General features: G+C 44.1%; 1 protein-coding gene across 2 annotated transcripts in view; it reads left to right on the plus strand.

Annotated features, from left to right (window-relative positions):
- The first annotated feature begins 9597 nt into the window (after positions 1-9597).
- SDC2 (syndecan 2) overlaps positions 9598-12521 on the plus strand; it is a 137404-nt gene continuing 134480 nt past the window's right edge. The window contains exon 1 of one of the 2 annotated variants that reach the window (XM_064267926.1): positions 9598-10136. In XM_064267926.1, the coding sequence (XP_064123996.1) occupies positions 10077-10136 (60 nt within the window). In that variant the 5' untranslated portion in view covers positions 9598-10076. The remainder of the gene's footprint in view (positions 10137-12521) is intronic. The other variant, XM_010588416.3, reaches the window with a different exon arrangement.

Here is a 12521-nt window from a genome sequence, read left to right on the forward strand (position 1 = left end):
TTTTCAGAAGAGATCTCTGTTAGTCTGAAGGCTCTGCTGAAACCTGTCCACCATGGGTGACCCTGCTGGGATTTGGAAAACTGGTAGCATAGCTTCTGGCATCACAGGAACATGTAAGCCACCACAGCACGACAAACTGACAGATGAGTGGTGGAGGCTTGGAAATAGATACTGGTATATTTGAGTCTAGGAAACCCTGGAGGCATAGTGGTTAAGAGTTTGGCTGCTAACTAAAAGGTGGGCAATTCAAATCCCCCAAGCACTTCTCGGATACCCTATGGGACATGTCCTGTAGGGTTGCTATGAGTCGGAATCTACTCAACAGCAATGGTTTTTTTTTTTTTTTAAATATATGAGCCTGGAGTCCTAGTGGTGCAGTGGTTAAGAGCTCAGCTGTTAACCAAAAGGTTCGAGTCTACCAACCGCTCCAACTCTGGGGCAGTTCTACTCTGTCCTACAGGGCCGCTATGAGTTGGAATCGGCTTGACAGCAGTGCTTTTTTCTAATATATGAGACTATATGTGAGAAGGATTAATAGCATAATAATATTAATAACAGCCATACAGGAGCTTTTACAAGAAAAAGGGCCTATTACTCTGTAGAAAAATGGGGAAAGGATATGAACAGACAATTCACAAAAGACCAACTCCAAATATCACAAACATATGAAAAGATAGCAACGAGCTATCATTTTATACTTATCAAACTGGCAGAGAAGAAAGCGAGCACCTGTCACACTGGCCGGGATGTGGAGGAAGGAAAAAGATACTCTCAAACATCTTGTGGAAAACAGTCAAGCACCACCTAATAAAATTTCAACTGTTTATACCTTTATACCCTATAACCCAACAATCACACTCCTGGGAATCTATCCCATAAAAAGAAAATCACCAGGAATTAAGGAAATGTGGAGAAGGATATTTCCTGCAGTGTTATTTGTAGTGGGGAAAAAAAAGACTGGAAACAAAATGAATGCCCATTACAAAGACTGGATGAAGTATTAAATATCCACGCCAATGGATAATATGCAGCTGTTAAAAATAAAAGTTCTCCCAGGTGACTTGGAGTGATTTCTACAAGACAAAGAAAGGGTTTAATGCGATACCATTTTTGTAAAATAAGAGGAAAAAGAGAAAAAAAAAAATTTTTTTTTAAATAAGAAGGACCACAAAAAAGGAAGAAAGGAAAGAAAGAGAAGGAAGGGAGGGAGGGAGACAGGGAGGGAAACAGGGAGGGAGGGAGGGAGGAAGGAAGGAAGGAAGGAAGGGAGGGAGGGAGGGAGAGAGGGAGGGAGGGAGGGAGGGAGGGAGGGAGGAAGGGAGGAAGGAAGGAAGGAAGGAAAAGAAAGAAGAGAAACCCTTGTGTGTATGTATGTGTGTATCCATATAGGGTTATATGACTAAGAAGGGGAAAAAAAGTGGGACAATCACATAAGTCACCTTCGGGTGTTGAGGCGTGCCCAAGGTGAGTAGGAGCAGGACAGGCTTTTACAATGCAACATCCTGGAATGCAATCTGCAGAGAATTCCCGTTCCTTTGTCATCTGTGTTACTAATATTAAGCAACAAGAAAAAGAAGAGCAAAAGCGGATTTTAAGTTCTGATGCCAGGATAGATTGTAATTTTTTTTACTTCCTGGAAACAGCATTTTCCTTATTTCTTCCTGAATTCAAAGCGGTGATATTTAAAAAAAAAAAATTTCAATTATCTTTAATTTTATTTCATAACTTGCAATTTTATATTCTTTCTCTGGGCTTTTATTTGGGTTTAAAATTGTTACGGTGCATATTTTTTAAAAGATAGAATGACGTGCATTCTTGTTTCCACTGCTCTTCCTAATGCTATTCAGCTTTTTGTTTGTCCTTTTAGCCACGACAGATCATGCTTCAAATTCTAAGTAAATGTTATAATGACTCAAATACTGTATCTTACGTATAATTAAAGGAACCCTGGTGGCAAAATGATTAAGCGCTAGGCTGCTAACCAAAAGGTCGGTGGTTTGAATCCAGGAGCGGCTCCGCAGGAGAAAAAACCTGGCGATTACACCTAGGAAACTCTATAGGGCAATTCTACTCTGTCACACGGTGTCATTCACCATGAGTCCAAAATCAACTCGATGGCACCTAACAACAGCGAAAACAAAGGTATAATTAGTAGGTGAGAATTAAATATATTAAAGCTCTGTTATCTAGTCTAGGGGGGTGGTAAGGTTTCCTGGAGGACGTGTACAGCACGTAGTAGGCACGCAAATATTTGCTAATGAGGTCAAACTGACATTTAAAGGGCAAGGAGGAGTTAGCCAGTCAAAGGGGGTTGGGAGAGGAGATAGGTTATTCCACGCAGAGGAAATACTAATTATGGAATTTATTGAAAGTTCGCTGTGTGCAAGGCAACTTGCTAAGTACTTTTTACATGCACTTTTTTTTTTTTTAGCTCATAGACTCCATGCATTAACCCTATTCTCTCCAATCTACAGATGAGGAAACCGAGGCTCAGAGAGTGGTAGAATCCCGCTCCACTGTCAAGGCTTCTTACAACACAGGAAAAGGTAGAGCTGGTATGCAAGCCTCAGTTTGTCTGTTGGCAGAGCCTTGAGCTTCCAGCCACTACTGCACAGCCTCCCCTAACTGCAGGTGGAAGCTGCTGCATTATGCCTCCTTAGAATACTGGGTTACATAACAACTGAGGTGTGACCTTCTACCTGCTTCACATTTATTACCTGAAATAATTTAGTAACATTTTCACACCTGGACATTTGATTGTGCACTCTGTCTTCTAGACTTTTTAAGGAAATGTTTGATTAAACAATTTCCAGCCTTAACCTGTATGTGAGCCCTATATTAACATTATTTTATTCCCCTTTTAAAGTTTTTAAGGTACAATTCTGTTGACCATGGGAAACATCTTCCCCATCCCCAAGGTAATTCAATATTTACAGCAAATTTTTCTTTAATTTTTTTTCTGAAAATCTAAATAATTTTTGTATTAGTTTGCCTTCACTAAGACTGTTCTTTGACTATACATACTTCATAAAAAATGGCAAGGATTCCATCCTATTCAGAGTCAAGATAAGGTAATCAAAATTTTTGCCTCATTTCCATCTCTCTTCTTCTGGAGTCATTTGTCAGTAACAGAACCTTTCTTAAATTATCTAAAGAAAAATGAGGATTTTACCTTAAGGATACCAGAGTATCTCACAGATCCTAAAGGAAGAAAGTTGATCTGGGTCTCAAAGGAAGTGAAAAAAATCAGGAACCAACGTTATTCTGGAGCCACATGTCCTCTATTTCTGCTTCTTTTTGTTCACCTGCTGTATTCTTTCCATTGTAGTTCAGCCTTTTGAATTTCAGCACTCAAGGACCCCTCTGAAGCTTTGGATGACTCCCAAGTCAATGCACAATAGAGCTGGACTCGAGTTCCTTGGTTCAAACGATGTGAAGAGTCTGACTGGCTACTGATTCACTAATATACTGCCTCCCCCACATCAGTTGTCCAGTCCTGGTCCACATAACTGTGAACAAGAAGGTGTGGGACCATTCGGTCTGTAGGGCTCCCCTCTAGGGCCTTGGGATAGAATGGCTCTCTAAGAATAGGGAATGGGGTTGAGGCTAACTGCCATGAAAGGAGCAGCCAACAGGGAGTTTGTGAGGCATTGGTGGTTCAGTGGTAGAATCCTCGCCTTCCATGTGGGCAATTCCAGTCACTTTTTTTTTTTTATACCTTATGTGCAGCCACCACCTGACTGTTACTGGTAGATTGAGTTTTGCTATGATGCTGAACAGATTTCAGTGGAGTTTCCAGACTAAGACAAACTAGGAAGAAAAGCCTGGTGATCTGAAAGTAGCCAAAGAAAATCCTATGGATCCGTGTTATGTGGGGTTCCTGTGAGTTGGTGGCCAATTCCATGGCAGCTAACAATAACAACACAGAGAGTAGGAAATAAGAATAGTACCATTTTACATAAAATCAGCCAAAAATAGGTTTTCCTGCCTAATGGTATATACACAAGTACAATGCAGGTAACTTGAAGATACCTCTGTGATTCCTTCCTAAAATCATATATCCAAGTATGTCTCTTAAGAAAATATTATGTGAGGACTAGGAATAATATTAATATCACATTCAAGCAAAATTTTGCTGAAGATCATTCAAAAGTGGCTGCAGCAGTATATCGACAGGGAACTGTTAGAAATTCAGGCTGGATTCAGAAGAGGACATGGAACCAGGGACATCATGGCTGGTGCCAGATAGATCCTGGCTGAAAGCAGAGAATACCAAAAAGATGTTTACTTGTGTCTTATTGACTATGCAAAGCCATTCAACTGTGTGGATCATAACAAATTGTGGATAACGTTGAGAAGAATGAGAATTCTAGAACTCTTAATTGTGCTCATTTGGTATCTGTACATAGACCCAGAGGCAGTTGTTTCAACAGAACAAGGGAATACTATGTGGTTTAAAGTCAAGAAAGGTGTGCGTCAGGGTTGTATCCTTCCAGCATACATATTCAATTTGTATGCTGAGCAAATAATCTGAGAAGCTAGACTATATGAAAAAGAACCTGGCATCAGGATTGAAGGAAGGCTCATTAGCAACCTGCGATATGCAGATGACACAACCTTGCTTGCTGAAAGTGAAGAGGACTCGAAGCACTTACTGATGAAGATCAAAGACCACAGCCTTCAGTATGGATTACACCTCAACAGAAAGGTGAGGTGTAATCCATAAGAAAACAAAAATCCTCACAAATGGACCAATGAGTAACATCATGATAAACGGAGAAAGACTGAAGTTGTCAAGGGTTTCATTTTACTTGGACCCCCAATCAACACCCATGGAAACCGCAGTCAAGGATTGCATTGGGCAAATCTGCTGCAAAAGACCTCTTTCCAGTGTTAAAAAGCAAAGGTTTCACCTTGAAGACTAAGGTGCACCTGACCCAAGCCATGGTATTTTCAATCACATCATATGCATGCGAAAGCTGGACAATGAATAAGGAAGACGGGCATTTCTCAAGCTGAAAGAACAGACTCCTTTGAATTGTGGTACTGGAGAAGAATATTTAATATACCATGGACTTCCAAAAGAACAAACAAATCTGTCTTAGAAGAAGTACAACCAGAATAGTCCCTAGAAGCAAGGATGGTGAGACTAGGTCTTACATACTTTCTACATGTTATCAGGAGGGGTCAGTTCCTGGAGCAGGACACCACACTTGATAAAGGACAGGGTCAGCAAAAAAGAGGAAGACCCTCAGCGAGATGGACTGACACAATAGCTGCAACAAGGGGCACAAGCATAGCAATTGTGAGCATGGCGCAGGACCGGACAGTGTTTTGCTCTGTAGTACATAGGGTTGCTATGAGTCTGAACCAATTTGATGGCACCTAACAACAACAACGTAGAAAAAAAAAAGTTTTTTTTTGTTTTTGTTTTTCTTTAAGATTTTGTATCTGATTTTAAGATGAAATTAGCCATGTACCTTAGTCACAGTCTTATGACTTGAAAACAACTCTTCATTTAAGAATGTATAAAATCAGATGTGTTTCAAGAAAATTCATGTGCCTACCCAGTAAGTAAGGAGCCCTGGTGGCAGAATGGTTAAAGCTCCCAGCTGCCAACCAAAAGGTCAGCGGTTCAAACCCACCAGCCATTCCGCCAGAGAAAGATATGGCAGCCTGCTTCTGTAAAGATTTACAGCCTGGGAAACCCTATGGGGGAAGTTCTACTCTGTCCTACGGGGTCACTATGAGTCGGAATGGACTCGACAGTAATAGGTTTGGTTTTGAACTCAACGAGTTACCTGACAAGTGGCAGGCCAACCATATATGTTTGTTGAATGAATGAATGTCAAGTTTCTCCAGCCTTTCAAGGAGCCCTGGTGGTGCAGCGGTCAAAGTGCTCGACTGCTAGCCCAAAGGTCAGCAGTTTGAACCCCCAAGCCATTCCACGGGAGAAAGAGGTGTCAAATTGCTCCCATAAAGATCACAGCCTTGGAAACCCTATGGGGCAGTTCTATTCTGTCCTATAGGGTCACTACGAGCCGAAATCGACTCAAAGGCAATGCGTTTGGTTTTTCAAGAATCATACTATTCTACTTGGGAAACCTACATAAGCATTTTGATTCCTGTTTTATTCAGGGGATAATTTATATATTATACAGCTCCTTGACTTTCCTGCTATGCAAAATGTGGCATTTACTCCAAAACATTAGCACTGTATCAAATTATGAAAATAAGGGAACCAAAACGCAAATCAGTCAAATCCCCTTGACAGAGGTAAGTGAAGAGAACAGTTCAAAGTTTGAGGCTAAAAACAGATTTTTGGATTGCCTGTAGATTTTCACCATGGCCTTGGCTCACTTGACATTTATCATTAGCATGGGTAATTAATATCTGGCTGGCTGGATTTCCTCATACTCTCAGGTTCTACCGTCTTTCCAGCGAATTTAGTCAGGGTTAATGCTACCAAATGAATTTCTTGCCTATACCCCTGCTAACATTGCACGGAGTGGCAATGGAAGATCAACTGAGAAAAATGAAGTGGCTTCTTTTCACCACTGCAGTTGCCCCTACTGACACCTTGGAACAAACCACCTGTTTTGCCCACGTCTATTTTTTATAAAGTGATATCATCAGATTCCGTGACAGGAGAGTCCAATATGTCTGCTTAGGTTTAAAAAAAAAATCAGAAAATAGCTGTCTTCAGTAGCTTCTATTTTCGTTTTTCCTGATTTCTCTGTAATTCCCATTTTTTCACATTTCTGCATCTTAGTCTCTGTATTTCTGTTCATTTTTAGTATTCAGAGATTCTTCAGGTAGGGTATTTGTTCTTTTATCAATTGCTGATTTGTGAAGTGATTGGTTAAGCTATTTTGCTTGGCATGTCCATCAAATCACAGCCCTCAAACTAGACAGCCTGAAAACATGTGTTAGCAAGAGACCTTTAGGCTCTAGCCACAAATATATTAGATGTACTCTACAAAATTCTACAGAATTTTAGTTCCCACCCACTAACAAAAACAAGAAAAAATAAGTCCAATTAGCAAAACAGACAAAAAGGTCTTTGTTGTCTCCAGGTTTAGACATACTCCTGACAAACACTAGCAGACATTTCCTGCCCTCGAATCCCACCCCTACTCAGCACAGATTATCATTTTTGCCACACCTGCCATTAATGCCTCTGAACACAAGTCCTTGCATAGTTATGTGCTATCTATACCAAAATCTGAGATTATATGACTCTCGAAATCGTACCTTACTTTAGATTTGTCACGCTGCATTATCATCTTAAAAACAAACAAGTCACTGGGAATCTCATAAACGCCAAGGGCCCTGGAGTATGTCATCAGGTGAACAGACAACCAGATCCCTTCAACAGATGTATCTGATTAATTCATTTTTACCATTGCCTGCCCAAGCTGAATCAGAGAGCGGTCACCTTGCTCCTTGCTAGGTGAATGCCCCAATAAAAAGCAATCGTCATGGGAACCAGTGAATGAGTGCATTTTCCCATTTTATTGGAATTCTAACTTATTTGATGGATTTCTGACTGTTGGGAATAATGGGAGTGTGGCTTTGTCTGAAGGCTGAAGAGCCAACTAGGTCCCTTTTGGGAGCAGAGGTGACATTTTATGGTTCTTTCCGTTCCTCCCACATTGCTCATCTTCCCCTGAAGCCCCCTCTCAGAAGCCTCCCCATCTTGTGAAACTCATCAACTTACGAAGAATCCATCTTAAAAATACAGCCATAGTTCACTCATTCAAAACCAAGTGGAGCTCACATTGGGCACAGGTGCGAGCTCAGTTTCTGTGGAATCAGAATTATTCAATACTACAACTTCCAGCCTTGTCTGCCCCCCATTTTTCTTTCTTCTTTGTCTACTCTCTTATTTCTACATATTACTTTTTAGTCTGCCAAAGCCTTAAATTTACTCACAGGCATGTGTAACTTGGTAATTGGCACTCAAAACTCTCTGACTTTGAGTTCTAACTCTCTAGTTCTTTACATTTCTTTTTTTGAGACTTATTATGGTGATGTGTTACAAAGACGTTGCAACACTCATTTAGGGTATATTTTACTTTAAGACTATGTTCAAAATTACTGTGGGTGGCATAAATGGCTTGTACTCGACGACTAATCAAAAGGTTGCTGGTTCAAACCCACCCAAAGGCACTGCAGGAGAAGGGTCTGGCACTCTGCATCCTAAAGGTTACAACCAAGAAAACCCTACAGAAGCGCCCATGGAGCAGTTCTACTCTGTAACACCGGGGGTTGCAGCAACCAGTTAATTTTTTTTTTTTTTTTAGTATCTATGTATCTTAAAGGCTCAGAACTCTTATGTGGTAGAGGCTGAGTTTTAGAGCAAAATTTATACAAGAAATATTTATTGTGTGTCCTTTATGTGCCAGGAGTGGGAATACAGGGTGAACAACACCGAAGGGTCTCCTGTAGTGGCATTCTAGAAACATAATGGTTCTATATTTCCTTTTCTCCATAAATCACAGAGAAAGATAGTGGTAGCAACTGGAAGGGAATATACATCTGCCAAGTTGCATAGGAGACCACAGACATTGAACTGAAAGAAAAAAAAATAACTTCACAACAAAATATTTCATATCAGTTGCTTCCATTCAGGAAATACACGCTCATTATTTTCTTCAAACTAGAAATTACTTTATCCCTCTTCTCTTTGAAGTTCTCTTATATCTGTTATTATTCAAGGTCTCTATCCAATTTCTCATCAAATTGCCCTATTTGTAGCTTCCAAACGTTGACATCTCTGTGCTGAAACGGAGCCTATAAAATGCCTTAGGGCTTAAACTGTGTGAGGTAGAAGTGGTATTTAAGCACTTAATGAAATTATGAGCTTTGAAATGGTTGCATTTTGGGTTTATAGGAGCCTTCTTCCACTTCTTTTTTTTGGGGGGGTGCCGCTGGGGGGTAAAGGGGTGGTGAGGATGGGGGTGTGGATGTAGGGGACGGGTTGTGAGTGGCTGGGGCTGGAGTAGGTGGGAAATACTCAATGCACATTTATTTTCTTCTCTTTTAAAATAGAATTTTAATGAATTCGCGATTTATGAACACTTAACATTGCCTGGAGGCATCTGTGAACTTTTTTTTTTTTTAACTCTTAAAGCGGTTTTCTTTCTACTGGTCTAATTCTCGCAGGCAGGCGGAAAGTTAAATATGCCTCTCATTTCTTTCATCGATCTTTCTAAAGAAAGACAGAAGTGAAGAAAAAGAAAAATAGAGAAGAAAAGAGCGTTGAGGTAGAAAGAGGAAAAGCGGAGATAAGGGGAAAGAGGGAGCCCTCGTTTGTGGAGGAACAGACCTTCAGCAGGCACAGCGCAGAGCCGCCGGCGCCTACTGGTCCTCGGAGCTGCCAATCGGAACGTAATCCTGTAGGAATTTCTCCCGGGTTTAACTGGGAGTCACACTGCCGTCTTCTCTCACCCAGACGCCCGGAGGAGCCCGGAGAAGCAGGCTCGGGAGGGAGGGAGGGAGGGAGGCAGGGGGAGCGAAAGAGGAGGAGGAGGAGGAGGAGGAGGACCCGGGAAGGGAGGCGGCGGCGGCGCGAGGAGGAGGGGCACAGCCGCGGAGCCACTAGCCAGGGTCGGACGCGCATCTCTCCAGATACTCCGGGAGCTCCGGCCGGGCAGACAGTGCGCCCCAACCGCTCTGCCCCCAAACTTCAGCTCCATCCGTTTTTCAAGCCATCGAATCTATTCCTTGAAATCAGAAACTAAACCGCGATCCGAGGAAGGAGTCCGCGGAGGAATAAAACAACAGCAGAGAAAGGGCTACAAATACCAATCTCCCTAGAGCCACAACTCCGCGTCAGAACTCCAGAAACCAACAAGTGAGAAGGCGCCGCGTTCCGGGGCGCAGCCGCGGGCGGCAGGATCAGGCGCAGGAGGAGGAAGCGAGCGCCCTCGAGCCTCGAGCCCCAAGACCTCGCCGCGCTCGTTGCGGCTGCTGGGCTCCGGATCCTTGTGCGCGTTCTGCGCCGATCACCGGGCAGGAGCCTTCATTTCACCCTGGTTGCGGCGGCTGTGAGCAGCTGGTCCCCGGGGAATATGCGGCGCGCGTGGATCTTGCTCACCTTGGGCTTGGTGGCCTGCGTGTCGGCGGAATCGGTGAGTGGGCCAGGCGGGGGACGAGCGCGGCGTTCAAGGTGCTCGGGGCCTCAAGGAGAGCCCGCGGCGTCCCCGGGGAATCGGGACGCGCCACCTGGGGGATCCCACCCCTAGACGCCGCGCTCGGTCTTCGGGGAACTGCTGGAACAAATGCGCTCGCTCCTGCACTGCTTTCCTCCTTTCCCTTGCCTCGGAAAAGCTTCGCTCGCTTGCACTGCCCTGAGGTCCCCGGGAATGGGGGGGCGGAAGTCTCAGTTTTGTCCAGTTGTGGAGGCCCCAGAAGTCATTCCCAGCTTCTTTGGCCTCGGGGGTGGGGGTCTTGCTGCGTGGCCCGAGAAGGACCGAGGCGGAGGAGACTGGAGTTCGAGTAGGGCCCGCGAGGAAACGGGTTCGCTTCTCGCTCTCCCCGAGACCTAGGGAAGAGCTGGAAACTTTGGGGTTCCTTCCTCCGCACCCCCAGTCAGCTTGCCTGCTCTACTGAGTGCAGGTTCTCGGGAAATGGGGCCCAGATTGAAGAAACCCTCAAGTGCCCGGAGAGGAAAGTTTGCAAAAGTTCTTTTGTTTGATTTTCCCTCTGTCTGGGGTGAAGTAGCCGACACTACGTGGACACGCTGCCCTCGGAGGCGCAGTCCGCGGTCCTGCTGCGGGACGCTGGGTTGGGGGTGGTGGTGGTGCGCGTAACGCGCCGGAAAATGCCGGGGCGCTCGCGTCTGCAATCCGAGTCCTGTGGAGACCACCTCCCCCTTTGAGGGGCGGAGGGCGGTTCGCTGTGCCTTAGGGGCTGGAGGACATTTTAATACAAATTGCCTTGGAGTGTCGAATGATGAAAGGAGGCGGGGTGCGTGTGAAACTTTGCTTGGCCTTCTGGTCTTCTGTCGTTCGCGAAGGGCCACGCTGACTCTCTTGGGCCATGGAGGGGGCGCTTCCCGCACCCGGAGAGGTCTTCTCGGGCCGGGGCCCGGTGCGGGCATCGAGCCTTCCTATCAGGCTCCGGCAGTGGGAACTTGATTTCTCCTCGGTTCGAGTAGCGTTTCTGGAGCTGGATCTTGTTTCCCTACGTCGCCCAATAAGCGCTCCCTAAAGGGAACTGCCTTCTTGTTGTCCCATCGTCGGTGGTGGCCCCTACCTGGGATGCCGACCTGAGTTTGGCCAAGCGGAAGCCCCAGCGCCCCAGTTGCTCCTGTAGCCTCAGTGCCGCCCGGGGTCTCGGTTAGGGAGTGCTGCTGTTACGGTCTCTTCTAGTTGCCCATGTCCTTTCTCTTTGCCCATTTCTAGTTAACTGAACTCTCTCTCTCTAGAAAAATTACATCACCATGAGGTGGTTTTGTGAGCTTTTCACCGTCTTCCCCGTTTTTGAGCAGAGGCAATGTAGGCTTGGGAAACCTCTTAGCAGCAGATGGGCGTTTTTGATGAGCGTTGGGACCTCTGTGTGTGCTAGCAGGTCCTCAAACGTTACCGGGGTTGGAGAGCACGTAAAATTGTAAACTGTACAGAATAGATGAGTATTTGGGTGTTCAGGCTGTGAACTAGAGCTCTGAGCCTTATCAGTATTTCTCTTTAGCAAACGATGGTTTAACTCGCCCAGCGAATTATGAACTTTGGCATGTTGTACATAAAAAGTGAGGGATTGCACATCTTGTTGCCAAACAGGGCAGAGGGAGAGCATCATCTGAAGGTGTCAAGAGAAGTCTGCCTAAAAAGCCGTGCTGGGCTGAGGACCTTGCCGCTGAGTCCTGTTCAGTGAGGTTTTGGGAGTTTGTTAGGAAATGTTACTGTTAGGGGATTCTAGAGAAACAATGTCTCTGTCGTGTGTTACCCTGGGTTTTTGTATAAATCAACATTTCTCCTTCAGGAACCTTTTTGGCTGAATTGTATCTGTCCAACTCCCTGGTGACAGCTTTCCTCTGAAATCTATGTCTTTGGTGTTTTCATATTTATTAATATGTTCTATTTATTCAAATCAAAATTGGATGCTGTCGGAGTGAGCTGCTTCATTGTGATGGACTCTGTTTACAGTAATTGGGATAACATCCAAGAGGGTGATCAGAGACTTAAAATGTCAATTTTGGGATTCTAGCAGAGTCTTTGTTGGGAAATGAGTTGGTCTTACAGAAGCTGTTTCAAAGCCCAGGTTGTCTAATAGTCTATTTAAATTATTCTTCAGTCCATAATTGTTTCATGTATGTAGACATAAATATAAACAGAGTTGAAACTCTTCACTAAAAAAAATTTAGCCATATAGCACATTATTTTGAGCACCTTGCATTTTAATTTGAAAACTGCAGCTATTTCCTGGTATCTAGCAGTAGTGATCAGCAGAGCTTAAAACCTCTTTAAAAGGAAGAAAGGAAAAAAAAAGTCTGCAGTTAGTGAAGTCTTGAGTTT

The sequence above is a fragment of the Loxodonta africana genome, chromosome 14 (genome assembly GCF_030014295.1).
Source record: "Loxodonta africana isolate mLoxAfr1 chromosome 14, mLoxAfr1.hap2, whole genome shotgun sequence".
NCBI lineage: Eukaryota > Metazoa > Chordata > Mammalia > Proboscidea > Elephantidae > Loxodonta > Loxodonta africana.